Source organism: Prionailurus viverrinus, chromosome B3 (genome assembly GCF_022837055.1).
Source record: "Prionailurus viverrinus isolate Anna chromosome B3, UM_Priviv_1.0, whole genome shotgun sequence".
Classification (NCBI taxonomy): Eukaryota; Metazoa; Chordata; class Mammalia; order Carnivora; family Felidae; genus Prionailurus; species Prionailurus viverrinus.
This window is the reverse complement of record NC_062566.1, coordinates 31926887-31941696: the sequence shown is the minus strand read 5'-3', so window position 1 is coordinate 31941696 and position 14810 is coordinate 31926887. Positions and strand designations below refer to the sequence as shown.

Genomic DNA, 14810 nt, shown 5'->3' with positions numbered 1-14810 from the left:
TTATGTAGAGAGAAAGATTATTCATGTAACTACATGAGTCATTAGGTTAACCAAATAAGATTCTTGAATATGACAGCTCAAACTGTTTATATTTTTCATCCATCTCATAAAGTGTACTAAAAAAGAACAAGCTTTTTTTAAACTCTAGTACTGTAATGCTGCACTAAGAAAAAATTGTCAGTTAAAACATTGAAATTAAGCAATTAGAACAGAGAATATATCAGACAGTGGTGTATTTAACAACAAAACGGTTTTTAAAATTACAGAAAACCCCAAACAAGATAATTTAACCATTCATTAGTTGGAGTGGAATGTAGTCCAATTATACAAAAGCAATTATAATGTTTAACCTTGTTATTCATTAGTATTTTTATGGTAAGTTTTAATATTAATAAATTGTTATTGACAGAACCAATAATTATGTCAGTTTTAATCAAGATTTCCAGCTAAAAGTAATAGTTGTATGGCTTATTATATTATAAAAAGGAATGCAATTATAATTTAGATAGGGGGTTTAAAATTCAGGTTGGTGTGCCTTAATGTTAAAACTCAGCTGGCAAAGATCAATAAAAATGAATGTCTGTTCATATATATTTTTTAGTTCTGTTGACAAAAATGGCTTGATAACAATATCACTTCTTAATGTTAGTCTTGATATGTACCTCTAGCCCTCAGATTTTTATCTCTAATATTGTTTTGCGTGAAAAGAAACCAGAATTCCTTGAAAGGATAGCTGATTTTCATCTTTAGGAAAATAAAGTCTAGACTCGAGGGGTAAGGATGAGAGTGGGGTAGAAGATGGGAGGGAGGCAGGCAGCAGTAACTACCAGAGAACAAACAAGGATACTTTAAAAATTCAGAGGTTCCCTCAAAAGGATACAAGAGACAGCTTACAGTGGCTCCAACTGACTAAGTTGTGACTATCTGAGCATAAAAAAACAAAATGATAGTTTAAAACTGTTAAAAAAAAATCTAAGAGTCATAATGAAACTCAAAAGTGTGAGAACTACTTTTTAATACCTCATATTTTACTCAGGTGAAGTTTATTCAGATATTTAAAAATACTGTTTACATTTAATTTTATTTATGTGCCCAAGACAGGCAAAAGTGTTTCCTTACACAAAACTAATACAAATCAATGCTTTACAAGATCTTACTTTCTTCCTGTAAAATATTTGTGGACAGACTCATGATTCTTTTGCTACTACCCACCCCCACAGGCTACCCACCAACAGGATTCACATATTAGAAGATATACTACCATATTGTTTCGGAAGTTAATGAAATGTATTAAGATGGTCCATGCACATGAAGGTGCTCTCTCAACTGATCCTGATAGCTATACCACAACAGGATAAAGACAACTTGATGCCAAAGTCAAGTGACCTTTTAAATGTTCTTAAAATACATAGAATTATGGGGCACCTGGGTGGCTCAGTCAGTTAGGCATTCAACTCTGGATTTCAGCTCAGGTCTTGATCTCACAGTTTGTGATTTCAAGCCCCACATTGGTCTCTGTGCTGATGGCGTGAAGCCTCCATGGAATTCTCTATCTCCCTCTCTCTTTACCCCTTCCTAGCTCACATGCACACTCTCTCTTTCAAAATAAATCAACATTTAAAAAGTAATAAAAAATAGAGAATTATGCTTTTTCTTTACATTTATTTGCTTTTTGATGGGTTTAGTAGTTGTTGCTGGTGGCTACTTTAACTTCTCTCCTTGCCCTTCATGGTTCTTAAAAAGAATGGAGTGGATGAAAACATCCCCAAAGACAATGTTAGAAGCCAAGAACTGACACACTAGGCCTAATAATCTTGCTCTGAAAATTTCATTTGTACCATTTAGTCATAGAAGATGAAATGAACAATAAATCATGTTGCTTACACTTCAGATGAAAAATACCCAATTTTTTAGATTCTTGGCTTTGTGTCTTCATTAAATAAGGACTTAACAATGTATAAAAGGCATTTCAATAAAATTTAAATGTTGATCAAATATAATAATATATTACGATCCTATTTATATAAATATGTATAATCTTGAATTCTGTTAAAAAATCTATCAGATGGAGGGGTGCCTGGGTGGCTCAGTTGTTAAGCATCTGACTTTGGCTCAGGTCATAATCTCACTGTTCCCGAGTTCGAGCCCCACATCAGGCTCCGTGCAGACAACTCAGAGCAACAACAAAATAGATAAATTGAACTACATCAAAATTAAAAACTTTTGTGCTGCAAACGATAACCTTAAGAAAATGAAAATACAACTAACAGAGTAGGAGAAAATATTTTCAACCCATATATATGCTAAAGGACTTGTCTCCAGAATATATAAAGAATTCTTACAACTCAATAATAAAAAGACAACCCAATTAAAAAATGGGTAAAATATCATCAGAATACAGATTTATCCAAAGAAGATATATAGGTGGCCAACAGGCATGTGAAAAGATGTCTAATATCATTAGCCGTTAAAAAAATATAAGTCAAAACTCAATGGGATATGACTTAACACTCACAAGGATGGCTATAATCAAAAGAACAGAGGATGATCTGGAGAAATTGAACCCCTTATATATCGTTGGTGGGAATGCAGCTGCTTTGGCAGTTCTTCGAAGCTTAAACATAGTATCACTATATGACCTAGTAATTCCATTCCTAGACATATGTACAAGAGAAATGAAAACATACATCCACACAAAAGCTTGTATGTGAACATAGCAGCATTACCCATTGTCACTAAAAAGTAGAAACAAGCCAAATGAGCAGCAACTGATGAATTCATAAATTGTGGTATATGCATACAATGGAATATTATTTGGCCATAAAAAGGAATGAAATACTAATGTGTGCTCCCAAATGGATGACTCTAGAAAACATTATGCTAAGTGAAAGAAGCCAGTCATAAAAGAATGAATATTATATAATTTCACTTATATTAAACACCAAGAATAGGCAAATCCATAGAAAAAGAAAGTAAACTTGTGGTTGCCTAGGGCTGAGGGAAATGGGGAATGGGCTTATATGGGGGATGATGAAAATGTTTTAATGATTATGGTTGCACAACTGTGAATATACTAAACACCACTGAATTGTATACTTCAAACTATGTAAAAGATAAGTTATGAAGGAATTTTATTCTTAGTAACCCTTAGGGATTTTTTAATCCCTAAGATTGTAATTTACTTAAAATTATGTTAATTCAGTGTTACCTTAGAGATTGATAACATGAATTAAAAGGGGATTAATAAAACTTAAACAAACTTAGTTAAATTTATGTGATCTAAATTTATACTAGGCCATTTAGTAAGGGCCAGTTTAAGGAAGTGCAGGGACTTTCTGAAAATTGTAGCTATTTAACTACAATATTTATGATACTGTTGATAAACTTCAGACTTAGAAATTTAGAAAAATATAATTAAAGCTGTATCTTCTATTGTTGTAAAAAAGTGCCTCCTTTGCCTAAAATAAGAGGACTTTTTTTAATGTCCAGATTTTCTCCCTAATAATAATAGGACTGTTAGCTAAAAACCAAAACCAAACAAACAAAAACAAACCAAAAGACAGTCTTTAGACCAGCAGATTTATTTTAAACATAACATGATGTTTAGTTTTCCTCTATAGCATTCTTCTATAGAACTGTTTTAACCTGTTATTATTTCTTTAAGATAAATCACTGGAGGTACAATTAATTTATATACTTACCAGAATTTGGTTCATTTATTCAACCATTCATTTGACAAATGCTTTTTGACTGTCTGCTATGGCTGTAGGCTCTGGGTATAACAGGATATAGAGAACAAAGTAGACATGGTCACAGCTTTCAAAGAGTTTTCAATATGTAGTAGTTAACAGACATTAAATTTAGATAGTTAAGATGATCTTAAATTCTATAAAGAAAAGATCAGTGTGCTAGAGAGAGACTGATGAAGGATCTGGGATTCATAAAGGAGGTATTGAAGTTGCTTTTGTTACTGGGGCGCCTGGGTGGCGCAGTCGGTTAAGCGTCCGACTTCAGCCAGGTCACGATCTCACGGTCCGTGAGTTGGAGCCCCGCGTCGGGCTCTGGGCTGATGGCTCGGAGCCTGGAGCCTGTTTCCGATTCTGTGTCTTCCTCTCTCTCTGCCCCTCCCCCGTTCATGCTCTGTCTCTCTCTGTCCCAAAAATAAATAAACGTTGAAAAAAAAAAATTAAAAAAAAAAAAAATGAAGTTGCTTTTGTTACTAAGGAAGTAACTATACATACACATGCCAATCCCAGGTTTTATTGTTTTTAAAAAATTTTATCTCCCTGACTGGCAAAATAAAGATTGTTTTTAACGTGCATTTCTTTTTTTTTTTTTTTTTCAACATTTTTATTTATTTTTGGGACAGAGAGAGACAGAGCATGAACGGGGGAGGGGCAGAGAGAGAGGGAGACACAGAATCAGAAACAGGCTCCAGGCTCCGAGCCATCAGCCCAGAGCCGTCAGCCCAGAGCCTGACGCGGGGCTCGAACTCCCGGACCATGAGATCGTGACCTGGCTGAAGTCGGACGCTTAACCGACTGCGCCACCCAGGCGCCCCAAATGTGCATTTCTTTTATGAACAGTGAACTATAGCAACTTTTCATGCTAATGGGCTTTTTATTCGTTATACTCTCTTCTTCCTTCTTTAAGTGGCCATTCTAGGAGAAGGGATGTATGTTTTGAATATATTATTTGTTGATTGAAGTTTTATATTTCATTGCTTAGTTTAAATCATGATTTTATTATTTTCCTCAAAATAAACTCAAAAGTAACTTATTTTTGCTTCTGTGTGAAGTGAATGGATCCTTTTTGCGTCATATACTTTGTAGTACCAAAACATATCTAATTTGGATCAGTTTTAGACATTTTTCCAAAGAAGACATACAGATGGGCAACAGACACATGAAAAGATGCTCATCATCACTTATCACCAGGGAAATGCAAATCAAAACTACAATGAGATATCACCTCACACCTGTCAGAATGGATAAAATCAACACAAGAAACAACAGGTGTTGGTGAGGATGTGGAGAAAGGAAAACCCTCTTGCATGATTGTGGGAATGCAAACTGATGCAGCCACTGTGGAAGACTGTGGAGGTTCTTCAAAAAGTTAAAAATATAATCCAGCAATTGCACTATTAGGTATTTACCCAAAGAACATAAAAATATGAATTCAAAGGGATACATGCACCTCAATGCTTATAGCAGCATTATCTACAATAGCCAAACTATGGAAATAGTCCAACTGTCCATCAACTGATGAATGTATAAAGAAGATGTATAAAGAAGAATGTATATACATATATATATATGTATATATATATACCCACAATGGAATATTGTTCAGCCATAAAAAGGAATGAAATCTTGCCATTTGCAATGATATGGATGGAGCTAAACAGTATTATGCTAAGAGAAATAAGTCAGAGAAAGACAGATACTGTATGATTTTGCTCATATGTGGAATTTAGGAAACAAAACAAACAAGCAAATGGAAAAAAGAGAGAATGGGAAACCAAGAAACAGAGTCTTAACCATACAGAAACAAAATGATGGTTACCAGAGGGGAGGTGGATGGGGGAGAGGGGATGGGTGAAATAGGTGATGGGGATTAAAGAGTACACTCGTTATGATGAGCACCAGGTATTGATTCTATGGAAGTGTTGAATCACTATATTGTACACCTGAAACTAATATTATACTGTATGTAACTAACTGGAATTAATTAATTTATTTATTTATTGAAAGAGGGAGAGGACATATTCAAGGAGGGGAGGGGCAGAGGTAGGGGGGAGAGAGAGAGAGAGAGAGAGAGAGAGAGACCCAAGCAGGCTCCATGCCCAGCTCAGATGCTGAGCTTGATCCCATGACCATGAGATCGTGACCTGAATTGAAATCAAGAGTCTGACTCCCAACCAACTGAGCCATCCAAGCACCCTGTCAACTAGCTGGAATTTAAATAAAAATAGAACAAAATAAAAATTTAAAAAAAGTAAAAAATTTTGGGATCAGTTCAAATATTTCCCAGTGCATCTTAATATATGAATGGGGTGTATTTTTGTCCAGTTGATAGTAGAGCAAAATTCTGTATATTTTACTTATGTATTGATTGTATTTTCATATTTACATGTATTTTAAAAGAAAGTTGTATTCCTCCAGAATAATTTTATTATCATACTTCTACTTTGCCAGCATCCTTGTGTCATGTTTTTATGACAGCATTGTGTAGTTATTATGTGTACCTGCTTTGAAAGAAGGCAGCCTGTTTGAATGCCATTCTTCCCACCTACAAATTGAATATAATCTTAGGCAAATTACTTGTCCTTTCTCAGTATCCTCCTTTTCCTCTTTATAAAAACATTCCTCACATTCAGAGCCCTCAGTGTAGTGCCAGGCACGTAGTACTCCCTCAGTCAGTCAGAGCTATTACGGTCTTTTCAATCACTGTCTTGCAATTTTGCCCTTCAGATTTGGTGCCACTTTTGTTCCCTGCAGTTGTTTTACCATTTTGTTTAGTTTCCTATTATTCCTGTCATGTGACTCATTCTCCCTGTACTATTTCAAGAAAAGAAGTGCAGATAGTCTCAAGCACAGCTGTGACATCCATATCTATGATTCATGTTAAACTGTAAACCTGCTTTGCAGGGAGCCATCCTGCTTACTAGAGGCACTGGAAAGCAGCATTATGATTTCTCAAGGTGGAAGAGGTTCTTACTTGTCCTCATTTGGAGATATTGCTCTGTTTAGCTGGAACATTACCTGGAGACATTGCTCTGTTTGGCTGGAACATTAACTGGTAAAGAGAGAGGGGGATATTATAAAGCGTGCCAGGGTAAACTACAAGTATCCAAAGTTATAAAAACTCAACTTCTAGCGGAGTAGTCTGGTCTTTGTAGGAATTTGAATTTTGTTCATCTTTCTCGTAACTTCTGAAGAAAGAGGAAAAGCAGGTTTTCATAGTGGCCAGAACCATTTGCAGGGATATTGGAGGCTTGACTATCTTTTACTACCTTGCTTGCAAATATCTGTATAAAGATCAAATTGATTTGCAAGAGCAGTCCTGATTAGTACAACTATGAAGTCACTATGAAGTATGTAGATTTTTTAGGGGGACAAAAGTAGGAGGTGGGAAGTGTGTGGGAGTGGATGGATTTAACAACAGAACAATATGGAGACAAAAGGTACATGAAGAAGGGAAGAAAAGCAAGGTAGAAAGTAGGGTGCCGTATCGTTCAGCAGCCATGAACAGGCTTTTTAATGTTGCCTAAGTAATAGTGTAAAGGGATAATGAGTACTTCAGTTTTTTTTAGGAATGCACTAGCAGTAAGGATGTCCTTTTCCAGTCCTTTGACAATCTACTTCACCTAATAGTAACTTGGGTGTCCTGTTTACCACTTTGAGAAGGGACAAGCTAAATCATTAAAAATGGAGTGTTTAGCAGCCTACCATCTAATGGCAATGTCTTTTTAAAAGCACTTAGGCCTTTGTGGGCTGCAGATTTTAGATTTGTATGTGAATAGTGACCCAGAATTGAAAATTTTCCAAAGCATATATAAAAAAAAAATTCATTACGGAGAAATTTAAATATATACACAAGTAGAAATAATGGTATAATAAATCTCCATATATCTATAACCAGCCTCAACTACTAACCCATAATTAATCTTGCTTCATTGATATTCCTTTCCCTCTCATCTTCCTGGTCCCTCTCTCTAACTTCTCAGATTTGAATTTTTTAGAAGCAAATTCCAAACATCATATAATTTCATTAGTAAATATCTCAATATGAAGACTAAAATATAAGTACTTAAACACAATAACAATGTTAGTTTCACACCTAAAAAGATAATAATTCCTGAGTATTATCAGATATGTGGCCAATGTTCAAACTTTCCTGATTTTCTCTCTTCAATTTTGTTTGGATGAATTGGGATTCAAATAAGATTCATACATGTAATTCATTGATATGTCTTTTAATTCCATTTTAATGTATATTCTTCTTTCATCTCTGTTTTTCTCCTTGCAATGTAATTGTTAGGAAATGGGATCATATGTCCTATAGTTTCCCACAGTCTAGATTTTGCTGATTATATCCCTATGGCATAGTTTATATCTTCCTTTGTTTGTTGTCCCATGGATTTTCAGTATATTGCTAGTTAGACCTAGAAAAATCGTTAGATTCAGGGTTTGACTGTTTTTTGCAAGACTGCTTCATCGGTGGTATTGTATTCTTTCATCAGGAAATAGATAATATCTGATTTTGTATCTTTGGGGGGGTATAAACAATCACTGATATTAATAATCATTGCAAAATGTCATATTCTAAGTGGCTTCTTCATTTATTAGCTAGAATAAGTTTATAAATTGAAAGCTTCCCTCACTTTGAGCTATTTTTCCATATACAGTTGGGTCTGTTTCTATCTTTTCTGTTCTGTTCCATTTATCTGTATATTCATGTGCAGTGCTATACTAGATTTATAACAGAGGCTTTATAATATAATTTCATGTCTGTTGGGTCTAGCCCCCATTTTTTGGGCTATTCTCGCTCAGTTTTCCTTCCAGATGAGCTTTATAATCCATTTTTCTAACTCCAGGAAATAGTGATATTTTGTTAGAAGCATATTAAATGTATACCTTAACAGAGAGAACATGACATCTGAGCATCTTTATGATGTTGAATCTTTTTTTCTAAGAACATGGTATATCTTTCCATTTGCTAAAGCTTACATTATGTCTTTCAGAAGATTTTATTATATTCCTATATCAGTTTTCTGTGGCTGCTATATAACAAATTACCATGAACTTGGTGTCTCAAAATAACAGAAATTTATTCTCTCACAGTTTTAGAGGCTGTAAGTCTAAAATCAGTTTCACTGAGCCAAAATCAAGGTGTAAGGCAGAGCTGTGTTCCCTCTGCAAGCTCTAAGAGATTTTTTTAAATGTTTATTTATCTTTTTGAGAGAGAGAGAGAGTGAGTGTTAGCAGGGGAGGGGCAGAGAGAGAGGGAGACACAGAATCCAAAGCAGGCTCCAGGCTCCAAGCTGACAGCAGAGAGCCCGATGCGGGGCTTGAACCCACGAACCGTGAGATCATGACCTGAGCCGAAGTCAGATGCTTAACTGACTGAGCCACTCAGGTGCCCCAAGAGATAAGATTTTAATTGGCTCTTCTAGCTTCTGGTAGCTGCCAACATTCTGTGTTTTATGGCCATTTCACTCTATTCTCTGCTTCCTCCTCTATATTACGCTCTTCTTCTTCTGGGTATCAGATCTCTGTCTCTCTCTTACAAAAACATTTGTGATTGGATGTAGAGTTCACCCAGATAATCTAGGATAATCCCCTGTCAAGATCCTTAACTTAATCATATCTGCAAAGACCTTTTTTTCTTATAAGGTAACATTTACAGGTTCCAGAGATGAGGACCTGACCTCTGCATGCCTATATTCAACCTAACAGAATTACTCCTATAGTTTTGGGGCATGTTTTTTTTTTAATTTATGATTAGATATTTTCTTTCATTATTTGTTATCAAAATAGCATCTTCTTTCTCATCTTTTAACTGGTTTATATTTGTGTATCAATTTTCATAGATTTTATAACTTGCTACTTTACTAAATTCTCTTAGTCCTTGTAGGAGCTTTTCAATGAATTCTTTTGTGTTGTCTGGAAGTATTATTATATCGTTTACACATAAAGATAGTTTAACCTTTTTCTTCCCAATTCTCATGCTTCCAATTATTTTTGTTGTCTAATTACTAATAACCTCCAACACAATGTTAAGTGGTAACGGAAATGTTAGTATCCTGATCTTGTTTCTGTCTTTAGTGGGAAAGGTTCTAAGGTTTTTTATAGATAGGATCCAAGACATATTTTTAATGTTTTTTTTTTTTAGGGATTTAAATTTATATTTTAAGCTGAGAAATGTCAGGAGTTATCTTTATAGAACTTTTAAAGTGTTTTCAAGTATCTGTTTGGTTCCAGGTAGATACCGTATCTTAATTTTATAGTTAAGTAAATGTTCAGAGAAATTAAGTAATTATCTAAGGTCATGATGTTAGAAAGTGGTACCCACAGGACAAAAATCAAAAAAAATTTTTCACTGCAGTAGGCTACTTATTACTTTAATATTTTCCTCCAGGAAAACTATAGATTCAGGACAATGATTTACATACCCGTAAGAATACATAAATAAGTTATTTTCCCTTTTAAAATGTGAGTTTTACTGGTTTACTATATTAAGTGATTGGGTGTGTGTGCTTGTGTGTTTTTAGAGAGTAAGATACTATATACGGAGAAGGCTAGTCCTCTTTAATGACCATCTCTGGTCCCTTTTCCTCAGAATCAATGTAGTATAAACCCTGACAGTTGTAGTATTTTTCTTTTTTGTAATGCAAAGGCCAGACTTAAGCTTTGATTGTAGAGGCATCTATTTCAAAGAGCCATCCATTTCAAAAACTGCTATCTTGAATAAACACATTGCCAGCAGGCCACCCTGGTTCATTTATTTTAGAGATCTTAATTGATTTTGATAACTGACCTTTTGGGCTACTTGTTTTTTTCCTTTCCTGTGCTTCAAATTCATGGTCTTGTGTTTTAAATTCAATAAAGAGTGAACCCTAGGGTCCCCACATTTGACCCCAATAAAAAAAGAACCCCTGGCCCATTTGCACTCTCCACCCCTACCACCCTCTCTCTGGTGCTTTCTAGGGTGCTCTCTCACTCCCTCTCTTTCTTTCTCTTTCTCCACCCCGTCCACCCCGTCCTCCTCCCCCAGTGTGGCCCCAGGTGTGCTATGCAATTTCAAGATCTTGTAAGTAATAAACTTTTTTCCCCCCAAATTTCCTGATGGTTGTTGCTGAAGGGTGTTTTGCAATTATAGTAAGAACCACAAGGGTCAGTCCAATGGTTACATTGGTTAGGAAAGGGGACTCTTCTGTGGAAACAGCTGCCCCCACCCCACAATGGCCAAGCCCAGGTGAGTACCACCAGGCATTTCTAGCTGGTAGTCTTACTATAGGTAGGCTGAGACTGACACAAAATAGGCAATAGCTCACAAGAGTTAGGTATGTTAATCTTCTAGTTCCTTTTTAAAAATCCACAATTCACAGACAAAAATGTATGATACTGTGTCAGTGATTTTAAGAAAATTATTACAAGGTTTGGGGTGCCTGGATGGCTCAGTTGGCTGAGGGACAGACTCCTGATCTCAGTTCAGGTCTTGATCTCAGGGTTGTGAGTTCAAGCCCTGCGTTGGGCTCCACACTGGGTGTGGACCTACTTAAAATATATATATAAATATTACAAGGTCATTATCAAAATCTACCTCCTCTTTTTTTCCTCGCCCATCATCATCGTATGGATCTTGAAGTATGCAAGGCTTTTCTAAGCATAACATAAAACACAGAATCTACTTTTAGGGTCAGATCTCCAGACAAGTCTGGTATCTTTCCACTGTCTCTGCCTCACTAAAATGTTCTTATTAAGAAATTTTTAAAATTGAGAAATAAGCTATCAATTTTGGTTAAATATCCATCTGGTCTCTCTAAGTTGCAACAGAAGAGTTAAGGAAGAGAGGAAAAACATGTAAATGTAAAGCTTTTTTTTTAATTTTTTTTTCTGTTTTGTGCTTGCCAAAGTGCTGAATAGAAGTGCCTTCTGAACAGAAAGTTTGTTATTTCATTTTGCCTGAAGAGGGAGGGTTTAGGTATGAGTTATGCATGAGAGTTTGGTAAAAAGTGACTTACTTTCTTCAATTAAGCCATTTATATCCATGATAGTGGCAAAATGATTTCAAAATGACATGTATAAAATCCCAGCACTTAAAAGCTGTTTTAAGAAAAGGGGAGTTGAGCAGAATTTCAGAATATCTTATTCAATTATCTTTTTTGTTTTCCATGTTGGAAATGAGAAGCTTCATCAACCACTCAGATGCTGCAAAATACCAGTATAAATAGAACTGCCATTTTTGAACTAGAGTGTATTATACTAAGTGAAATAAGTCAGTCAGAGAAAGACAAATACCGTAATTTCACTCATGTGTGGAATTTAAGAAACAAAACAGATGATCATAGGGGAAGGGAAGGAAAAATAAGATAAAAACAGAGAGGAGGCAAACCATAAGACTCTTAAATACAGAGAGCAAACTGAGGGTTGCTGGAGGAGAGGTGGGTGGGGGGATGGGCTAAATGGGTGATGGGCATTAAGGAGGGCACTTGTTGGGATGAGCACCGGGCGTTATATGTAAGTGATGAATCACTGGGTTCTACTCCTGAAACTAATACTACACCGTATATTAACTAACTTGAATTAAAAAAACAAAACTGCCATTTTGTGTTGAGAGTGAAATGTTGATGGTTTAGAGCAGGAATTGGCAAACGTTTTCTGTGAAGGGCCAGATAGTAAGTATTTTCAGTATTTGTATACCATATGGTCTCTATTGCAACTACTCAATTCTATTGTTGCAACCCAAAGCAGCCATAGATAATACATAAACAAATGGACGAAACTGGCTGGATTACAAGAAAACTTTATTTACAAAAACAGGTGGATATGACCCACAGGCTGTAGTTAGAGCTTTGCTGGGTTGAGGGCAGTTGGATACTGGTAAATGTTCAACAAATGATTTTTTGGAGAGACTAGTAAACCCAGATTTATAGCATTTGCCCATTTATATGATGTAAATACTCCCACCATCATTGGTTTCAAGCTATGTATTTGACATTACTGAACAGGGACATAGAAAGAGATATAGAGTAGTACACTATTACAAGCATTTCTTCCATACAGCTATGCAAGATGTAAATAACCTCAAGACCATAGATAATAGTAAAATTACATAAAAATAAGAAGTGATGAATTTTGAATATTTATTACCTTTATTTCTGATACAATTTATCTAATTGCAAATTAAAATAATTTTTAAGAGTGTCTATGTTTAATATTTGGCTTACAAAATTCCTAAAAATTTAATAATTGGCTCTAGTGAGCCAGTATGAGGCAATTCCAACACATCACTTCTAGAGATTATAATCAGGAATTTTGTTTTAATAAACTGCCTACAGAATCATAAGTTATATGGGAGGTAGGAGCGAAAAAATATAAAGAATTGTGTTAATACGCAACTTTTACACTAACCTTGTTCATCTGTTTTAACAATCTGAAAAAGTAATTTTGTTTATATAAGTGAGAGTTGACTGAGTCAAAAGTGCTTTATTTCTTGGTTCTTTATCTCAACTTTTAAGTGATAATATATGAAGTAAATTTAGGTCAGTAGATTCTGTCAATATGTCAATATGTAATACTAAGTGTTACCATATGATTTTTTTTCCCCTTAAGGTATAACTGTGACGCCTGATGAAGAACAAAACTTAAATCATTATGTAGAAGTTTTACAGAACCTAATACTAAGTGTTCCTACTAGGGAGCCAGGTCGTGAGGAAAAATCAAAGTCTCCAAATAATGCTCATTCTATAGGACCAAAGTTATCAAGATTTAAGGAGATAATTACACATGGAGACACTTCAACTAAAAATGATGTTTTAACGAATCCTGTCAGTGAAGAAACCACAGCATCTCCCACTGGAGGCTTCACAATGCCAGGAAGGAAGGAAAAATCTACTGAAAGTACAGCATTCTGGTCAATTAAACCAAATAATGTTTCGGTTGTTTTACATGCCGATGAACCTTATATTATTAAAGAGCCAGAGCCAGAGCCAGATTCAGAAGTAAGATCCACTGAGGCGCCAAAGCCATTGCCAAATGTTACTAAATCATCCACAAGTCCAGATGTCACCCCTTTAAGTAGGAGCACTGACATGGATACTGTCACAGAACCAGAAGACGTTCCTCAGCTCTCAGGCGAATATACAGTGGGAACACTTGAAACAGTAACATTTGGAAGACACCCACAGATTTTGAATAATGAAGACATTTTGAAAAAAATTTCAGATATTAGTTCACAGGTGCGACAGGCACCTCTTGTTGAAAGCCTCAAGCCAGAATACAGAGAGGACATTCGAGCCTCTAGAGAGCACCTAAAACGAAGCCTTGCTTTAGCAGAAGCAGCAGAACATAAATTACAAAAAATGTATAGATCCCAGTTCTTACCACTTGGCCGAAGCAGTAGTGGAATTGATGACATTGAAACTGTAATTAACATGCTGTACAATTCTAGGTCTAAATTATCTGAATATTTGGATATTAAATATGTTCCACCAGAGATGAGAGAAAAGGCTACTACAGTCTTCAATACATTGAAAAAAATATTATGTGTAAGTCAACTAGAAACTCAAAACCTTATTAGGAAGTTATTAAACAATAATATAAAAATGTTGCACCTACTTGATATTCCATGACAAAAAGTGATTGAAACGAACTATGCATTCACTTCACAGAAGAAATAAGCACATTAGTGATTCACAAGTTGTATAAAAATATTTTCTACTGTTCAATGTGCCAACATCTCTACATGTCATATGTTCTAAAATATTCTCATATGCACTAAAGCCTAATAATTTAAAATAAAATTTTGGTTCAGGAGTTCGTAGTTTTTTTTTCCTCATTAATTAACTTAAAAAATTATGAAGATCTCATCTTTAAAATGTTTAAGCTTTGATTTTACTTGAATAGATTAAATTCACTTGTTTTATTGAGAGTCAAGAGACTGTGTGCAATCTGTATGTAGCCTGTTTTAAATAATTGAATATAAATGTAAGATTTTAGTACATATGGTCTTTATTACTCTTTCAGAGAATCTGAGAGTTTTCAGTCTGAATAGCAAAGTTGGAACTTGAATCAGAACTTTTA

The 14810-nt window shown here is 35.1% G+C and overlaps 1 protein-coding gene across 1 annotated transcript in view; it reads left to right on the top strand.

Annotated features, from left to right (window-relative positions):
* Positions 1–14543, top strand: part of SPESP1 (sperm equatorial segment protein 1) — a 32746-nt gene extending 18203 nt beyond the window's left edge. Inside the window, exon 2 of the mRNA XM_047861803.1 lies at positions 13341–14543. Coding sequence (XP_047717759.1) covers positions 13341–14359 — 1019 coding nt within the window. The 3' untranslated portion in view covers positions 14360–14543. The remainder of the gene's footprint in view (positions 1–13340) is intronic.
* Positions 14544–14810: the final 267 nt, after the last annotated feature.